The sequence below is a fragment of the Prionailurus viverrinus genome, chromosome C2 (assembly GCF_022837055.1).
Source record: "Prionailurus viverrinus isolate Anna chromosome C2, UM_Priviv_1.0, whole genome shotgun sequence".
In the NCBI taxonomy this organism is placed as follows: domain Eukaryota; kingdom Metazoa; phylum Chordata; class Mammalia; order Carnivora; family Felidae; genus Prionailurus; species Prionailurus viverrinus.
Window position 1 is genome coordinate 113,758,832 of NC_062569.1, and position 20,581 is coordinate 113,779,412.

General features: G+C 38.4%; 1 protein-coding gene across 3 annotated transcripts in view; it reads right to left on the reverse strand.

Annotated features, from left to right (window-relative positions):
- CRYBG3 (crystallin beta-gamma domain containing 3) overlaps nt 1-20,581 on the reverse strand; it is a 127,683-nt gene that overhangs the window by 45,338 nt on the left and 61,764 nt on the right. For all 3 annotated transcript variants that reach the window (XM_047876289.1, XM_047876287.1, XM_047876288.1), the window contains 3 exons: nt 19,523-19,558; nt 17,300-17,433; nt 13,841-13,967 (listed from right to left, as the gene is read on the reverse strand). In XM_047876289.1, the coding sequence (XP_047732245.1) occupies nt 13,841-13,967; nt 17,300-17,433; nt 19,523-19,558 (297 nt within the window). The remainder of the gene's footprint in view (nt 1-13,840; nt 13,968-17,299; nt 17,434-19,522; nt 19,559-20,581) is intronic.

Sequence of the window (20,581 nt, forward strand, 5' to 3'; positions counted from 1 at the left end):
CCATCATTCTCATTTTCCAGCTAAGGAAGGGGAGTAATTTGCTTGAAGTAACACAGCTACTGAGGGGCAGAGACTGAATTTAAGTCAAAATCTATTTATCTACTCACCTTAATCATTGTCAGGATTAAAGAATAGGACAAAACCTCTCACTTATAAAACTGGTAAGACGATAAGCATGCACCCCCCCCCCCTTAACTTTTCATAAAAGAAGACTAGTAGGAAAAAAACTCAAGAGTGGTTGGGTCCAGAGAAATTGGATAATTTTAACTTACCTTTTTTACAAAACTTTGTAACAGATATACTTTTTAATTGGAAAATACAGAATACATTATTTTTTAACTTTTTTTTTAATGTTTATTATTTTTGGGAAAGAGGGAGACAGTGTGTGCAGGGAGGTGCAGAGAGAGAGGAAGACACAGAATCTGAAGCAGGCTCCAGGCTCTGAGCTGTCAGTACAGAGCCTGACACAGGGCTCGAACTCACAAACCATGAGATCATGACCTGAGCCGAAGTCAGATGCTTAACTGACTGAGCCACCCAAGAACCCCAGAATACATTATTTTTAAAAAGAACTGTGGTAGGGTCCCCTTCCAAAGAAAGAAGAAAAAAAAAAAGAAAAAAACACTTCAAGGCAACCTTGTTATTTGTATACTTGACAACCTCCATCCCCACCCTGTAACATAAGACCACTTAATCAGAGTAAGTTTGTGTGTCACCATATATGGGAGATAAAGAAATAAAAAATATATAAGAACCTGTGCCATATGGCATTTGGGGCTCAGTTCTTTGGGTACAAACCCAACTGAGCAGTGCCAGCAGGAATAAAGTTGCTTCCTGAAAAGAAAAGCCTCGGTTTCATGACTCTCTGTGCAAGAATCCTGCTACATCACTTGGGGGCTCGTCCAGGATTCAGAGTCGGTGAGTTGCCACCTCCTTTGCCACTGGGAATGCGAACCATCAGGGCACCAGGAGAGGCTGGTGCCAGCAGAGCACTTGATCCGAAGGAGACCAGCCCTCCTGGCGTGCTGGGGAGAGGACCCTGGGTGCGCTAATGGAACCCATGAGCCTCAGGAACCAGCTAAGGGAGCACCCATCAGACTGGTAAAAACCCGGGTTCGTTCTGGTAGACCTGCAAGAGGCAGAAGGGGAGCCTGATCACCTCCCAGAGTCACACTAGTAATTCCACAAGGGATAAGGAACAAAGCTGCAACTCTAAGGCACTGGGCGCTGGGTGGCAGGTTGGAGTTGCCATGTGACTGTGTTTGGGGACTTTTCTCTATTTCCTGGATCAATGAGTATGATAATTAGAGCCAAGTGTCTCTGGTTATTCTATATCAGAACAGGGACTTTAAGGAATATTCCTAAGCAGCTGCCCAAACTCCTTTTGTTTCAGGGAAATTCCTTGCCTTCTCTGGACTGACATTTACTGCCTAAGTCCACTGGTGGAAAACAAAACAAAAGAAACTGGTGCCTGCTCCTCTGTCCAAGCTGACAAGATTTAAAACTGCGAATTCTCTTTCTCTGCCTTCCGCTGGCACCTTGTCTCTTCTGCGTTTCCTCCACCCCCCCCCCCTCCTGTTTCTACACCACTTGGGGGGTGGCCTGCATAACTGGCTCCTCAATGCCTCTGGCACCATCAGCTCCTCCTTCCACCCAAGTGTCCAGGATCAAAGAATTCCACGTCAGATTTCCCCACCAATGTTCCAGGTAAAGAGTAACCATGGGGAAAAGAACAAATTGTGTTTCACGGACCCAGGTAAAACGTATTCAGTGTTTAAGCTAATTTAAGTTTGTTAGTTTAAGACAGTGTTTATCCACATTAAACACACACACACACACACACACACACACACACACACACAGAAACAAACTTTTATTCAACCTAGATTTGCTGAAGGTCAAATAGGTTCATGTTATCTCTGTTCTAATTTGCTAACAAAAGGATGACTTAAAGTGATGGTTAATTTTGTCTGTCTCAAAGTTTTCATGGGTAATCCTTAAGATAGCTTTCAAAGTCTTTGGTAACCTAAAATGTTAGTTTTGCTTGCATGATAAATTGAGATTTAATTCATTAGATATCTAACAAGAGAGTAGGTTTGTGCTTCTCACTTGTTCCAAAAAACTAAGGGTATTTGGAATTGTTAAAAAAAAAACATACTTTGTGCTTAATGTATTCGTAAGTTTGCCATCTAAAAAAAAATTCTGATGTAACAGAGTTCGTAATTGGTTACTACTTAGTTTTCACTGGAGACTAAGGTTTCTAAGAGTTAAAATTCTGCTACATGTAGTTAAAACTGATAAAAATTAGAAAAGCAACTCTGTATGTAGATAAGTAGGAAATATACAAAAATATATAAGAAATAGAAATATATATTTTTTTGAAGGTAAAAGAAAGTAATTTTGTCCTAAATGAGACTGGTTATTTGGAGAGAAATGGCTTGGGACAAAATCTAAATGCAAAGAAAAGTTGTAGAAGGTTTGTGAAGAAAAATCTTTAAAAAGACATTTAATGTGTGATCAGGAAGGACCAAGGTTAAAATAAATGGATTTTAAAAGTACACGGGGTTAAGATTAAAATTCCTCCTCGTTTGATCCAAAGGCTGGGAAAATGATGGCAATACTCTGGTGCCAGCCTCCAAATCCTCCACATTTGTGTTATTCCTGTTCAGCAGAGGAATGGACGCCTTTGCCATGTGAGGGATGGATGATAAATGAAGGGCTTTTACTAAGATACATGGGAGCCATTTTACTAAACTTAGCCCGTTGTATGCCAAAAATGGATATCCACATGGCTGAAACATTTATGTGGACATTGTTGAGAAAGGCAGGGCAACAGACCTTGACTTTGGCTCTTTAACCCCTTCCCTCAATGGCCAATGATTGATATGTAAGTTACTGCTGGGCCAAAATAAAATTAGTGCATCCTACAACAACCAAGAAAATATTGCTTGGTCACAGTCCATACCTCCAACATACCCCCAAGGTCCTACAGGCAGGAAATGGAGGCGTCAAAACAACAAAACAAAACAAAAAACAGGAAAGACCAGGCCAGCTCTCAGAGGCAGAGTCAAGCATGGTTAAGAATGACTACTCCCAGCAACTCAGAGACTGACAGGGCTTTTGGCTGCCAATCGCATAGCCAGCCGAAACAAGGGGCCAGGAGGTGAGGTTTCTCCTGGCAGGCTATAGGAAATTGAGATAAGGGACAACTTTCTTCCTTTTTCCTATAAATGGGTAATTCCCCATCCAAGGCCATTACTCCATTGGAATGCATTATGATTCATTTCTTTGCATAAAGCCTTGGCTCCCATACAAATTGGAAGAGGGAACCTGGCCCCCAGAGGAACATATCAATAACAATACTATCCTACAATAGGAGGTGTTTTGCAAATGTGAAGGAAATGGGGAGAATACCCCCATGTTCATTGTTTTTGGGCCTTAAAAAAATTAAGATATAATAATTTTGTTAAGTCAGACTCTTAATGAGACAGATGTTTTAAAAAAAATTAAGGAAATATAAGATTTAACCCTTAAATTATGCTAAATTAGCCACTATCTTACAAACACAAAATGAGAGCTCAACAGCCTTCCTGGAGAGGTTGAGGGAGGCTCTCATTAAATATACGGCTATCTCCCCTGACACCCCTAAGGCTGAGATAACTTTAAAGAACAAATTTGTCACTCAGTCAGCCCTAGATATTCAGAGAAAAATGCAAAAATTGGCTGTTGGCCTTGAAGGGACTCTGGAGGAGCTCTTATAAGCTGCCAATTGGGTATTACAAACAAAACAGAAAAGGAAGCTTAAAAAAAAAAAAATCTGAGGCCTTAATTGTGGCCTTATGTACTATGTCAGACCAGACTTCCTGAGGTCCTGGCACCAAGTGCCATTTATATGGCCATTCAGAGCACGAAAAGGAGAACGTCCTCAGAGGGGACAACCAAAATGAACACCCCATTAGCCATGCCCCTATGTGGAGACAATCACTGGAGAGCTGAACACCCCTCAGGGACCTCTATCTGTGAGGGTTCAGATAACCAATGTCCCTGGAAGGGACTAACCGGGGCCTGGGGCTCTTCACGGTGGCTCCCCTAAACCAACTGTTTATCAGAAACCCAGAACCTCAGGTAACTCTAAATATGGAAGGAAAACTGATTTTCTGCTTAACACCAGAGCTACCCTTTCTGTCCTCCTTTCCACTCCAGGCCAACTATCCAAACACAGCACGACAACTAGAGGCATCTTTGAAAAACTAAATTTTTCTCTCAGACCCTGGGATGTATATGAGGAAACCTACTTTTTTCTCATTCTTTACTGATAATGCCAGAGAGCCTTACTCCTTTGCTAGAAAGGAACATTGTAACTAAATTAGAGACTATGGTGCTACTAACTCCAGGACAGATAAACAATTATGTGTTTTTGGAAATTACTGGATATTATATGTGTTTTGGAAATAACTGGATATTAAAGGGTTCAGGAAAATAGTTTGCTGCTAAATCAATTATTAAAGGAGACTCAATCACACCTACTCTCTCCAAAAAATAAATAAATAAACTGGGGTCTAACTCCTAAACACTGTCTCTAGCCCTTGGAATGGTTACAAACAAGCAGGGCAATTACTATTACCAAGCTCACAGAGCTAAAAGATGATTAAAACACAGCATCAGGGCTTCTATTTAGGGAGGGACAAAACTTATCAAATGGCCCAAAGATGTTTACTAGAAAAAATTTGTCAAGGACAGTTCTCCAAGTAGTATCAGGCTGTGAAGTACGTCTTAGAAACAATCCTTTCAACCACAAACTTGCTTTCCCAGACAGTCAAGGAACTGGAGACTATCCAGGAAAGATTAACAATTAGGTCTCACTCAGATGCCAAGGTCAAAAAAAAAAAAAAAAATCCACCATCTGTATGGGTTAATACTTTTATTAATTGGATAGAGGCCTTCTCCTACAAGACAAAAAAGGCACAAAAAGTAATAAAAATTCTGCTTTATAAAATAATACCCAGGTTTGGCTTACCTAAATATTTACAAATTAATAATGGTAAATGGCTGCCTTGACTCTTTCTCTAATAGAACTCCTGGCTCTTAAAAAAGTTTTACACATCAAAATAAAGCAGACTGTCTGCTTATACTCAGCAAAACTCTTAACACCTCACAAGCATTACATGCCAAACTCTTAAAAATAGAGCCACCATTGTAGACATTATCTTAAGACGCCATCTTATTGGTCAATATAATCTTTACTTTGTGTTTTTCTCTTTATGTCTACTAACATTTATGCCACCTCATACCTGCCAGCCTTCCTGTAAAACCATACTGTGGGCCATTCGACCAACCCTTGGGTAGACTAACTGCTGTACCCCTATACCGTCCCTTAGCTTGAAGAAGCCAGAATGGTCATTGTCCCTGTTCCTTAACAGTAGTTACAGGCCCTATGCCAGGGGAGAAATAAATAGGGAAAGGGTTAACATTAGGCAGGGAGAGATAAGGGACCTTCAGGGAAAGACTGCAGCTGCAAGTGGGAGGCTAAAAAAGCAGATGGGGTTCTCCCCTTATAAAATCCTTTATGGGCACCCTGTCCCCATTATCAAGGGCATAAGCAGGGGATCTAAATGAGATAGACAATCTAATCCTAAAACAACAGATACGGGCCCTTGGCTTTACCCTAACCACCTTTCACCACTGGGTCAGGGAACGATTACCTGTGTGTGAATCTGCCTACAGATGCTCACCCCTTTAAACCAGGAAATGCAATATGGATAAAGTAGTAAAATGTCCAACCCCTAAAGCCCCTCTGGAGGGGAGCATTCACTGTCATTTTGTCCACCCCTACTACAGTAAAGGTAGCCGAAGTGGGTCCCTGGATTCACCACAACAGAGTGAAGCTGGCATCTTGAAACTGGGAATGCTCTCCTGATCTATCAATGCTGTGCAAGCTGACCATATGGAAGAAGCAATATGCAACTCCAGAGGCTCCAAGAAACTGCAGCCCTGCTTTAGTCACTCCAGAAGCTGACTAATCCATGCATGGCAGAAGCTTGAGGAATCGATGTCCTTAAGTCCAAAAGACTGTCCTTATTTTCTATATGTTTCCTTACTGTGATGCACTATCACGCCTTGTTTCCCACTACCATTGTGATTCCTGCTCTACTCTTTTCCATAGGTTGGCAGAGGCTGCCTCGGCTGGCTAAAAATGTGATGAGAGGTTTTTGTTAATACTCACCTTCCTTTTGGGAATAGACTATTTCGCTGGTACCTACATGGGGAAACAATGGCCTTAAGAGACTGAAAATTAGATCCCCACAAACCTTATAGTAAAACAAAATACCCCAGTCCTACTATTGGGGTTTGGCTTCTTAAAAGCTCAGTTACTGGAAAAAAAACTGTCTTGCCTAGTGGAGAAAAGTTCATTGTCGTCTGTTAAAAACTTAGCATGCCTATGCCAAAGATTTTATAACTCAACTGTCCGAAAAACCCAATGGTGAGGGACCTCAGGTCACCTTGAGCCAGATCCCCACCCCTTGTCTAACTTCTCCCATCTCTGAGAGGCCTGAGACAATGTCAACACAGGCATCAAAGGCGAGTCCCAGGTGGACTATGCTAGATATGTGCAAAGACAGCCTATATACTACTTCCCTCAGTCTGGTCAGGGTCATATGTGCTGGAAACTACTCATCCATCTTTCTTCCTGCTCCCACTTGCTAGAGAGAAGTATTTGGGATTCCAAGTATATGGGGACAGGGAGACTCAAAGAAAGAAGCGTGCCTTACAAATTAATACTCAAAAAGATAATAAATGGCCTCTGGAGCATATAATCCAATATCATGGCCCTGCCACCTGGGCAGAGGATGGGTATTGCAGCTACTACACTCCTATTTACATGCTAAACCGCATAATTAGACTGCAAGCAGTTGTAAAAATTGTAACAATGAAACTGCCAGAGCTCTTAACTTACTAGCCAAGCAACAAACCAAAATGTGCAATGCCATCTATCAAAACTGCTTGGCCTTAGATTACATGCTTGCTTCTGAGGGAGGTGTTTATGGAAAATTTAACTTGAGCAACTGCTGCCTACAGATAGGTAATGAGAGAAAAGTCCAAGAAGAGATCACAGATCAAATGAAAAAGGTTTCTCGTGTCCCAGTCCAGACCTAGAACGACTGAAAGCCTGAGGAGTTATTTGGAGGATGATTTTCAACTCTCAGGGGATTCAAAATCCTCATGGGAATTATCATCCTAATTTTAGGAGGCTGCTTAATCTAACCTTGCTTAGCTCCCCTGGTTGTAGTCTGCCTCCAATCTCATTGAAGCCATAATTAAAGAAAAAAAAAAAGCCACTCATGTAATGATGTTATAAAAATTTAAACCTCTAAACCAAGACGATGCTCTTTGACCCTAAATAGAGGGGTCTGAGCATCAGAGTGGGTAATGTGGTAGGGTCCCCTCCCTAAGGATTAAAAAAAAAAAAAAAAACAAAACTCAAGGCAACCTTGCTATTAGTGCACTTGACAACATCCCTCGCGACCTTGTAACATGAGACCACTTAACCAGACTACATGTTTGTGTGTTACCATATATGGGAGACAAAGAAGTAAAAAATACATTAAAAACTATGCCACGTGGCATTTGGGGCTCAGTTCTTTGAGGACGAGCCCAACTGAGGGGTGCCAGCAGGAATAAAGTTGCTTCCTGAAAAGAGAAACCTCAGTGTCATGACTCTCTGTGCGACATTACTGCTAGAGAACCAAACTCTCTTCCTCTGTCCCTACTATTTCGTTGTTTGTAGATTAGTCTTAGACCTATGGAAAATGTTAGCAACTTCTGTAAGTCTAAACAATATCAATTTTCTCCTGCTTTTAATACGTTATAAATCTAATCTAAGAATAGATTTCGAGGATAAACATTCACCTTACATGAACAAGCAAAACAGTGTCAAAAACGACCAAAGCATCTATCAGAAGAAAATACATTAAAAAAAACCTCTCATTTACTACTTACTTCTCAACTTCCAAGGAATTAAAAACTTCATATCAATGGATCAAATTTCATTTGAGACTTCAGGATAAAAGAGAAAGGCTTTTTACCTGAAATGTTTATAATTCATAACCCATAATTGTGTTTTTAATCCCTCCTTGACAGTAAACCTTTGGAACCTGACAATATGTGTTACTTTCATTACCTTCACAAGGTTCTTAAATAAAAATGAGAGTTGGGTGAATTTATTTCACATCACTGTCACCATCCCTTCTTTTTAAAATTTTTCTTTTTTCATGTTTATTTATTTTGAGAGAGAGACAGAGCACGAGCAGGGGAGGGACAGAGAGAGAGGGAGACACAGGATCCAAAGCAGGCTCCAGGCTCTGAGCTGTCAGCACAGAGCCCGATGCGGGGCTCAAGCCCACGAACTGTGAGATCATGACCTGAGCCAAAGTCAGAACTTAACCGACTGAGTCATCCAGGCTCCCCACCATCCCTTCTTTTATTAATATAACACTTTATCCTTAAAATACCTGTACTTGTTATCATATCCTTATCATATCCTTAAAATACCTGTACTTGAGCTCCCCTAAATCCTAATTTTATATATATACATGTAATATACATGCATATACATGTGTACACATGTCTATCTTGAGAAAGATCCACCATTTTCCAGATACAAATATAAAAGTATAAAAATATATTAAAAAAAAAAATATATATATATATATACATAAATATATAAAATGAAGCCTTTAAATGTTCCATAAGTGATTTGCCGTAAAGTCCCCAGGACAAGCCTTTCAACTGAAATATGCACAACTGGGTGGCACACCAGCAATCCTGGTTATACTGACAACACAAATTTTCACCACCCGAAGAAGCTGAACATGCCTGTTTCTTGTAACCTGTAAGTATAAAACAAGCTCAAAGTGGCTGTGAGGATACAATGTGAGGATTAGCTGAAAGGAGCCCCATCTGGGTCCTGGTCAAGGAACTGGTACTAACAGTAACTAACCAAGCAGGCCCAAGAGCTCCAGGAGAGTCTATAGCAGTTCTTAATTACATGGCCCTCTCCTCCCTTACTCTGGTAACTCTGGAATGCTCCGTATCTGCTTTTACTTCTTCTGCCCCTACAACTGTTCTCTACTCCCTGTTAGGGTTGCAGGAATAGGGCAGCAAGGATAAGCTGAAACGCCATGGGTCACATATTGGAGTAAAATGAGACAAAGACATAAAAAGACAAATACAGACATGTGTACATGTGCTGTATTTGTGACCTTTCATTAAGAAATAACTGTGTTATGATGTTATGTACTTTACTTGAGCAATGATTTGCACAAATCCTACTGTGTGGGCTGTGCAAGAGTGAACTGGGAAGCAGGCAACAACAATGCAGCCTGGAAGCTGAGCAGAGGAGGGACCCACTGTCACAGGATCCAGTGTCAAGTGTAAGAGCTGACTGCTGCCATATGCTTGTGGATTCACAAACAAATTTCCTCATATGGATTGAGTTTGTGTCCTTCCTACTCTGTCTGCTATTCTCAGAGACCCGGCCAAGGGCCACAGGAGCCTCTTAAGTGGCATTGCTCTCCTCGTTCCATCTTCTGCTTTTGTTTACTCAAGGCTTTTCTTGCCTTACAGCTTTTGCCTTCTATCTTTTTCTAAGTACCTTTCTGAGCCACTTTCCTTTTTTCACTCTCTGCATTCTTCACTCAAATCTACCAAATATACAGTATCTGATCTAGTTGACTAGTTACCATCAATATGGTGTCCCTACTGGGCAGAGCTCGAACTCTAACCCAAATCCAATCACCTAGGGCTAAATCTCCTGGGGATACATGTATGAAGTGTGATATAAAACACACAAAAAACTACAAAAACCAAACCCACAACTTCTAACTGCCTTGTTCAAGAGGAGATTGCAATAGGCACTTAAGAGTCATGTCCAGAGTAAGCATCATGAGATTTCTATGTTACTAGCATCCTTGCTTTGCCAGGTGCAATTATATAATTTTGAAAGTCACACAGATTAAAGTGGAGCTCTGTTGCTTGAGAAGAATGAATAATGATGGAATGATCTAAAATTTGTTCTCCATTTTATATTTTTAAAGCACTTATATCCAAGGGAAAATCTGGATAGCTTACTCTGGTAAGCTATCTCTGGTCCAGAGATCCCCATTGTCAGAAAAAATGAGCAGATGCTTTGGGACCAAAGATAAGTCTTTAAGGATTAGTAAATTGGGTGTTTTTAAATTCCATACAATCCCATAGCTGATCTGCCCTGGAGCTCTTGTGCTAAAACCCCTGGTGGGCAAAGTATTATGAGACACCAGTGGAGAGTTGGTATATGCATTTATTTAGGAGAAATAATGGTCTCCCCATTGCATACCACCTGGTTTCAGAGACCTGAAAAGAGGCCCCAGGTCTGAAAATCCTAACAAAAGCAAATCCAAAAGTTAAGCTAGTATAAAACTGAGGGGAAAATATCGAGGAAGCCAAGGAATAAAAATTCCTTGTTTAATCTCTGGAGTCTAAATACTCCTATATTCTTCTGGACCTCTCCTTTAAAAAAAAAAAGAAAAAAAAAAAAGAAATGAACTCAAAGTCAGTATATCTGACTGCCTCATTTGGAATTAGAAACATATTTCCTGTTGTCTTCTCCAAGCACTCCAAGACACAGATCACATTATCCCTAAGGAACATGTCCAGAATTTGACCTTAGTAGATTCACAGTGTTCTACGTTCTGAAGCCAGGACATTAGAAAACTGTATTGCATTATGCAACTTTTCTATCTATCTTCTTCTTTATTTTGTTTTATATTACTTTAACTTAGATCTTACATGTAGTGCATCATTCTTTCCCAGGTTAGGGACACCCGAAAATCTATATGGGGTAAAAGATGTCTCATGTCAAATCTACCTGCTAACCTATGTAGGTTACGACAACCATGAGAGCTTTAAATCTTACGTCTAACAATACTGTGTCTTAAATTTAAAATTTTTCAGAGAGAGTAGATCTTATGTCTTATCACAAGAAAAAAATAATAATAATAAAGGAGCAGGAAGAAACTTTGGGAGAAGACGGGTATGTCTGGTCTTGATGGTGGTAATGGTTTCCCCAGTGTACACATGTTTGCAAACTCATCGAGTTGTAGATGTTAAATATGTACAGCTCTTTATATGTCAACAGTGTCTCAATAAAGTAGTAAATAAAACCAAAACTCTTCCAACTCTCTGCTATGTCTGAAGAATGCAAAGTATTTCATCTGAAAATATTTTAGTGAACATAAATTTAAATTATGAATGAACTGTCGGAAAGTCATGTAAATATTTATTATACATGTGTACTGGTCTGCAATGTTAGCATACATTTCTAGGTACAAATGAAATGCTAATAAGCTTTTGGTTGAATGAAATCCAGTTTTCCAAAGTTAAGGTACTTTTTTAGTGTAATCACTCTGTAACAAAAATTAAAAAAAAAAAAAAGGAAAATATGACATGGGCTCTACAGTAACACAGACTTGATCTCAAATAACAATTCTACACTTGGTATGACTCCTACCTGAGACCCTTCGTTTCCATTCCTATAAGATGAATATGGTAACAGTGTCTATCTTGTGGTCTTTGTGAAGATTCAGTACAAGTATGCATGTAAGGCCATTAATAAGCACTTGACAAATGTCAAGATTATAATAATATCTTTATAAGCTAACAAGTAGTCTTTTAATTGTTAAAAAAAAATCTTAAGAGAACAGAAGATTTTATGTCAAGGGAATTTATTTACATAAAAGCTGTCGTTATTTTCGTAGACACCCCAAACTTTTGTATACAGCAGTAATCAACATGCCAATTCCTACCAGTTTTTTCCAATGTATATTATCATACTTTCTATACCAAATACCTATTATTTGGCTATATATAGTATTTATATCTTTTCACATTTTCTATTATTGGGAGATTTCAATGAGTGATTTGGGGTTTTATTCTGTTTGCTTGTTTTAGTCATAGTCATCATGAGAAGATGCCACATTCATTGTTGAACATTTCTAGGAACAGCAAGGCTTCCATTCAGCTATCTTTTTAAATAAGGAGGAAAAATATTAAAAATTATTCAACACTAGAGCGGAAGATTCTTGGACTCATGACCCATAGTTCCCTGAATGCATATGGTTGTGAAGAACTAAAATAAAAGGATGAAGGTTCTATCTTGTTTCATCTTGCTTGCCTTTTTAGAGGTCAAGAAAGGAATGGCTAAGTAGAGAAAATGCATGGACCTTGCATAATAGAATTGTGGACTAAGTACCTCATAGTTATCTATCCACTGCTCAAGGAAACTCAGTGCCCAATTATCTTCAGTGGCCTGTCTTATAGGTCTTTTAGGTAGAACTGGTTTCCAACTCGTGGTCTTACTAACAAGGATCATTCATGGGGAAACACAAAAAAAGCTCCCTTGCTCCTGTGCAGCTTCCCCCTTTCTTGGCTCCTCCTGCCTGACCAGGTGAATAGCCCAGACAGACAAAAACCTAAAAGGCCAGAGCATACAACTCTTTGTGCCCATTCAAAGTTCATGTGGATACCCTTCACTTTATTATCAATTCCTTCAAAGAGGGCTTTAGAGGTCATTGCAGACAGTATTTATATGGGTAAAGATTACTTTGGGAAGAGACTGCAGTAGAACTCCTGAATTGAAAGAAAGCATGCTCCTCTGAACATACTTAAAAATCTCCAGAGCTGGTCAGAAAAATAAGCAACATTTGATAAACACTGACCCCTACAGAACTCTCTAACATGTATCTCCTCTTCTCTGTGACCTTGACTTCTATAATGTCCAGACTTATCTCCTCCATCCCAAGCCATTTCTGGATAGAGTCACCACAAAGATCTTTCTAAATTTCTAATCTAATCTTGCTCACTGGGCATAAGATCCATCAGAGGCTCAAGGTCAAATAAAGAAAAAAATAATAATCTGGACTCAACATGTGTATAAGGCCCTTCATTATCTGGCTTTTGCCCTCATTTCTCCCAAAGTTCTGCCTAATATCCTGACTTAATTGTATTTCCCAAACACCCCAGTTTCACTTATAAGAGGATTTCTCAACCTCTGCACTATTAACATTTTAGACCAGATGACTCTTTGTTTTGAGAGGGCTGTCCTGTGACTTGCGGAGGTTTGGCAGTATCCCTGGCATCCATGGAGTAGCTATCAGTATCAGCCCCCATCTAGGCCTCCACAAATCACAACAATCCAAAATGTCTCCGGACACTGTCAAATGCTCCCTAGGGGTAAAATCACCTCCAGCTGAGAACCAGTGGCTCGCATCCTTGCCTTTTAATGTTAATCTCTTGCTAAAATAGCACCTACCTTTCTGATTCACTCTGTCCTGGAACCTCTCCACTTGGCTAACTCTTGAATCAGACATTTTACTCAACTGTTATCTTTTCCTCTCTACTTCCAAGTGGGAGTAACTGACCTTTTTCTGGGTACCCTGAGTACTTTGTGCTTAATCCAATCATAGCCAAATAATATCAAACACTTATACAAATGCTATTTTCTCTAGTAGACTGCCTGCTCTGCGAAAGCAAGGACTGAGTGTCTGGCCACTGTATCTCCAGTATCTGATACAATACAGCTCACAAAACAGGTGCTCAAAAAGTACTTATGGGATTGATGGATGAAAAGTAAACATAAGTATTCTATAATAATCATAAAGTTAAGAAAAGCAGGCAAGCCACATTAGTGGTTCAGTGTAATGCTCTCAGGTATTAGAAACATTTTATAACCTCATGTTTTATCACAACTCATGACTGATTTTCATGGATAGAAAACAGAAAATTATGAATAACAAAGCTAACTCACAGCTTGTAAGAAACGGAAAGACAAGATGGGGCCACTTAATGCTCCACAGGCATTACTGTCTTCAAAATCTCCTTCTTCAAGCAAGAATTGCTGGCCTTTAAAATGTTCTTTTTCATAGGCAACCCACCTAGAAATACAAAGGATATCCAATTAAGCCATGAATAAAAAAAAAAAGAAAAAAGAAAAAAAAAAAGAAAATATCCCGATAAAGCACTTAGTTGTATTATCACCATATTTAAAAAAAAACAACACATTGTTTTGTTACCATTTATAAAGACAGATAAATGCTGTATGCTTCATGGATCAATAGCTTTTATAGTTTGCCGGCTTTTCCCAACAAAGGTTAACTATTGTAGAATTACAACAGAGCAAAGCTTGCTAATTGTGGTATCACATGATACTGTATCTCAATATGGTGGTGGTGGGGGGAGGGGGGACAGCCAATTAATGGAAAGTACAAATAGCCAATGACAAAAGTTACAAACCTATGCTGAGATTCAAAGAACCATTCTTATTTTATTGACAAAGCCCTTCTGTAATCACAGAGAATGATTACTATATTAAACAGTTTTTTAGGGTTTAAATCAAAAGAACCTCTCAGTAGGCTTCAGATCTAAAACACATTACCGGTGGTTTTAACAAAGAGGAAATGCAACTGGGCTGGCATTAGCGCTGATGGCCCACACATATATGAAGGCTTCTGTAAAAATTTAGGGGTGGGCAATTTTGTTCCCACCATTTAATCAGTGGTGATAATGGGAACAGGAAGCACGGTGACACAGTATGCTCCATGGACACAGGTTTCTTGACTTCTCATCTAAAACTGTCAGTAAAGAACACTGATAAACACCATTGGTCATTAAGCTCCTCCACAAAACTTACCTTTTTATGGAATAATTCACAGTAGCTAACGAATGTAATGTGGGCATGGATGATTCATAACACACAATGGCCTGCTTAAATCTGCCTTGAGGGGCACTGTGGTGTTACAATGGGAGCCCCTCCAATGGAGAAGATTCCAGAATGACTATTTTGGGCTCGTGGGTTGGGAACTTCTGCATTCTGGGGCTTGACAAATGAAGCTGGGTACGGCTGACTACTATTGTTTTCAAAAAATTAAAAAACTACTCCAAAAAATTGTTTCCAAAGGGCATAAAATAATAGCAGTCGCTCAGCAACCATGTACACCTCCTCATTTTCTGCATGTAGGTGTGCGTATGGCAAGGGAAGAGGGGGTCCACATGAATGGGGATAAACATATTTTATATATCTTAGTGAATTTGTAATATGTACAAGAACATTATTTTATTCTTAAACTATTATGCGAAGATAAATTGCACAAGAAAGCTTTCAAAATTTTTTTTGAGTTTATTTTTGAGACACAGAGAGTGAGTGAGTGAGCTGAGGTGTGTGCGCGTGGGGTTGGGGAGGGACAGAAAGAGAGAGAGAATCCCAGGGAGTCTGCGCTGTCAGCACAAAGCTTGATGCAGGGGTCGATCTAATGAACCGTGAGTTCATGACCTGAGGCAAAATCAAGAGTCAGACACTTAAACTACTGAGCCACCCAGGAGTCCCCAAAACTTTCAAATTCTAAATGTGGCTTTCATTTATATAAATGTGGCTACTCAAAACATGCTTTTAATAAACCTGAATGGGAAAAAGAATAAAAGATATAGAAGACGTAAATATTAAAGACAGATTAATAAATTATTACATGATGACAGTTCAAAAATCTTCTCAGCTTTTTTACAATAGATTAAGTTTTGTCTAAGATTCAATTTATATATCCATCTGGGATATTTAAAAACAGATGTTATCTGAGAAAAATGAAAAAACATCAACCTCACTTTCTCTAGATTTCTCAAGATGGGACAGAGATGAGTTCTTACTACCTGCAGATAAACAGTTAACAAAAGTGAAAAGTGGTAGTAACACTGAAAAACAGTGAAATCAACTGTTCACTTTTAAATGGGGATATGACATTTTACTCCTACAGTTGTCATATGAAAAATGAAATTTGTGTATATTGTATCACAAGCCATAATGTTTTCTTGAGAGTTTTTATAGAACAATTACAAAAAAACTCAGGAAACAATGCAAATCACAATCTAGTTAATGGGAAAAACATTCAGATTCCAAAGGGAAGAAAAGGCAATAATATTTAGCAGGGTTAACAAGAAGCATATGTGTTCACAGATTAGAGAAGACTGCAAATAAATATGACACAACAAAAATTTGTTTATCTAAAACGTGTTTGTTTTTCAAGGGCCTAATAATTTTTTAATTGAAGGACAAAGAATTAAATGATTACCAATATGTCAGACTAATTATGGATATGTCCCACATATCTAATATATGGCATAGTCTCTTATATTTCCATTTTGGCTAGTGTGGCCATCACTTGATTTATAGCCAGAAACTGCAAAGTCTAAGTCTCTAAATGTAGACCCTTGAGAGATCTAAGACCCATCATTTAACTTCTATGAATAAATATTTTAGTAGAATCTTGCTAGAATAGCATGAAGAAGTTTTATGATGTTACTGCAAATAATGAGACATGGATACTTAAAATGAACCAACATTCCAAATAAACTATCATATCAACAGAGAGACCAACAATGTTCATGGAGGAATTCTAGTACTGAGTTGACAATGGCAAATAAGCTCTGATTTTATCTGCCAGGATACAAATACAAACCCATATCCCACCAGTTCAGTCATGGATTTTCTGGGGTCCCTGCCCCATAAACCGATGACTGAGATTAGGTTACACTTAGATTTATACTTAGAGGTTCTTGGGGGGGCTTCCTCAAAAACAGTATAATGCCAGAGGGTAACCGATATAAAAAATACTTGACTTGGGAAACCTACAACCCAGGCTACTTCTTTAATGAAGGACTCACTGGCAAGATCCTCAGCACAGAAAGTTAACTAAGATCCACAGAATAGAGAATAAAAATTGGGGCTTCCATTCATATTCAAAATTTGTAAAACAAAATATATCAATTTCTTTTATCTGAGAGAGAGAGAGCGCACAAGCAAGTGCGCAAACGTGGCGAAGGGAGAGATAGAATCCCAAAATGTGGGGCTCAATCCTACAACCCTGGGTTCATGATGAGTCCAAATCAAGAGTCAGACACTGGAACAGACTGAGCCGCTGAGGCATCCCCCCCCCCAAAATAATTTTATTTTGCAATTTTTATCTTCTATATTGTGTTTAGCAATACCAAGTGTTTAAGTTTTAGAAACTATTTTCTACATTCAATCTATCTCAAAATCTCTAATACAATCAAGAGTTCACAGGAAAGCCATTAGTAACTATTTTTTTATTTTATAGTACCTTACAGAAAAGATGCATATTTTTAGATTAAGGCACATTCTTTTTGCTCTGCTTAGCACATTTTCTGTGATCTTCAAAAAACAGACTATTAATTGAAATATTGAAAACATAACACTCACACTCCACCGATGACACGAATTGATCCAATTCCATGAAAATCCCCGTTATTTTTTAAGAACTTAGGGACAGAATCTATGTGTTCACTAAACTCTCTGGCCTGTCCACAGAAGTGAGGTTTTTCATAAATAATAACCTGGAAGATATGAAAGAAAATTACTTAACATGCTCATATTTTAGAATAGGTACAAACTCATTTACTTAAGTGAGACTAAAAATCCCAACATGAACAGGGACACCATCCATTTTTTTCACTAATATTTATTTACAATGTAGCACACTGACTGATATTCACAAGGATTTATGTGGGTTATTACCATGAAGATACCTTAATAATATGTTTCTGTCATGATTACGCTGTTCTGGTTACCCCAATCCTAGGACCATCTGACAGGGTAAATTGTCTTATAATTGACTCTTAAATTACCTAATTTTAGCTCTCTGCCTGGAATTTAACACAGGCCCACCTTGTATTTATTGACTTTCCCCTATTAGACATAAATAAAAACACTCTTGAGGTTCTAGGACATAATAAATTATCTACTGGATTGAGAAACAACAGCTGCTTCTTATAACATGGTGGCTGCCAGTCACTAGTAAGAAAGAGATATGCAAATTCCTGAATTTAAACATAAAACTTCCTAATAAGAAGAAATGATTGAAAAAATTACGGTGTTTTCTTTTTGTTGGTTTTTTTTTTTATATTGATTCATATGAGTGGGGAGGTAAGTATAGTAGAAAACCCATTTCTAGCATTTCATTTATTTTAAATTTGGAAGGTCTCTTCCACCATATTGGTGCTCTTTACTTCCCAAGTATGACCTGCCTGCCTTTAGTATGTGGAAATGATAATGGTGATAATGGCACTAATCTATCTACGTTCCATCATCAGGTCCTACTTGTGGCTAATGGCATACGTTGCATACAACTGGCAAAATAAGGCCCCATGCTAAAACATACTGACCAAGTTCTATCTAACTTGTTTTCAAAAATTTGTAAGATTATACAAACTGAAAAAAACCATGTAGTACAGCTCCTGTGTTCCACATATTTAATTTTCACAGGGTGATGTATTTGAAGAGACGAAGTTTTATTTGGTTTAATACTTTCTACATCTGAACACATTCAAACTAAGAAGCAGTAATTCTTTGATGAGCAAGCCGTCAACTAACACATAACAACTTGAAAATGTGACCATGTGTGATAGCTATTTCATTCATATGCCTCTACAACCTGTCAAACTGCAAATGTCCAGCCTGTCACACCTGAAGAAACTGAGACAGGAGTCACTCAGGCTGTCACAGCTAATTTTGTATCTTTCAGGTCACTGGTTCGAAACCTCAGCTGCATGTTACCACAATCACCTGTAGAATTTGAAAACTTCTGACTACACCCCAGACCAAAACGATATTCTGTGAGTGGAATACAATCATAAGTATTTTTTTTTAAACTTGGATATGCATGACTCCAACATAGAGCTAAGGTATACTATGCTCAGATACTAACTTTCAAAAGATTCCACTATGTGATTAAGAGAATGGTGGTCAATTCCATAAGTTAGAAAGGTGAGAAATGGGAGGGTTGGAGGAGCTGTGTCTTGTTTTGCAGGACAGGAGATAGACAGATGAATCTTTGTTTCCATGCCTGCCTGTGGAAGTGCTATACGCTAGCTAAGCAGAGGTCTGGCTGAATCTTTGATTACTGCACTGTTTTTTTTTCCCCGCTCTTTTCACACACATTTTATAATTTCATTTCCTTTCCCCAAACAGGCTTAATCCTGGTGTCTCTACTGTTCCCTTCAGGTACTTATTTATTCTTACCAACTGATATCTGACAGGAGCTACCTACTGCTTCTTCTGATCACCCCTGATCTCCTTTCTGAGCATCACTCCCAAAAGACTGCTCAATATCTCTGCTTGAATGTCACGCTGCCACGTCCCTAGTCCCTCCCCACCAAATCAAAAATCAAACCTGTCACCTTTCCACCCTGTAGTAGCTGCTCATTGGGTCTGACTAGGTTGTCAGCAAGACCTCCATCCTTGTATACTGACCTCACTCTCCATCACAGCATGGGTCCTCAGTGACTGTTCTGTGCAGTCATTTCCCACCACTCCCAACATCCACCAAGTATTATTAGAATACACCAGTCATCATTTTTTTACTTTAATAGTTCAAAATATGTGAAGATTAATACTGAAACTATAAAAGTCTGTTTTAAGACTTACCTTTAGGTTCATAGGCATTTCCACTTTTAGTCCACCCTTAAGATAAGAAATTTTAATATTAAAGACTTAGAATATCTGGAAGTAACTAAGTGATATATGTAGGTTATATAAACGTCTGATTAGTGAAGATTACATACCAGTCAGCTTTAAGTTGTGGTAAATTTTAAAATTTAAGTACAGAACTCTATAGCAGTCAAAACAGACTCAGACTGCTCATCGATGTAGATGGGACAAGAACTCTTCAAAACATACATTCCAGATTACAACCAGTATAAGGAAGGAAACTGAGCTTTTTAGTCCTTAAGCACATGCAACTGATTAAAGATTTAATCCCACTGCAGAGAGTACCAAGAAATAGAGTGGAATTGCTAGATTTAAAAAATCTCCTTTGGCAGAGTAGATTTCCAAACCACTGACACTACATTTCCTCATGACAACTGCTCGGGCTTTCTAAATTACAGTGCTTCCCCTTCCAAGTCCTATAAACACTTTTTATCATACTTACAGTCTTTGTGACATCAAGATTGCAGAGCATAAAAGGTTAACCCCTTCACAAAAACTAATTCTAGAATTTCCTGTTTTTAATGCTACTCCACATTGTGGTATTTCTTAAAATTTTGTAGGTTTTCTTGGTTTTTATTTTTTAAAAAGTACAGAGCAACCAAGAATGGTTTATCACTCACCTCACATTTAATTGAAGAGTCTGCCCTCAAATAAAAATGTTTGCAACAAAAATAAATACTGCATGCACTTATTATCTTTAAGAGAGCAACCACTGACAGATCTATTTATTATTAATGCTGTGCTCATCACTCATTACTGCAATGGAAAAGCATAATTTACTGTAAGTGGTTTTCTAATAAGCATCAAAAAAAATTCAGAACTTTATTCAAAATTTTTGTACAATGGTACTTATAAGGAAATGGCATGCACTGTAATAAACTTAACACAAAGTAAATTCAGACATTTGTCTTCTAGAAAGCATTAAAATGTTTTCACACAGATATTCTCTATAATAAAGAAACAGAAAAATAACATATAGGTTGTTGATTCAGTAGT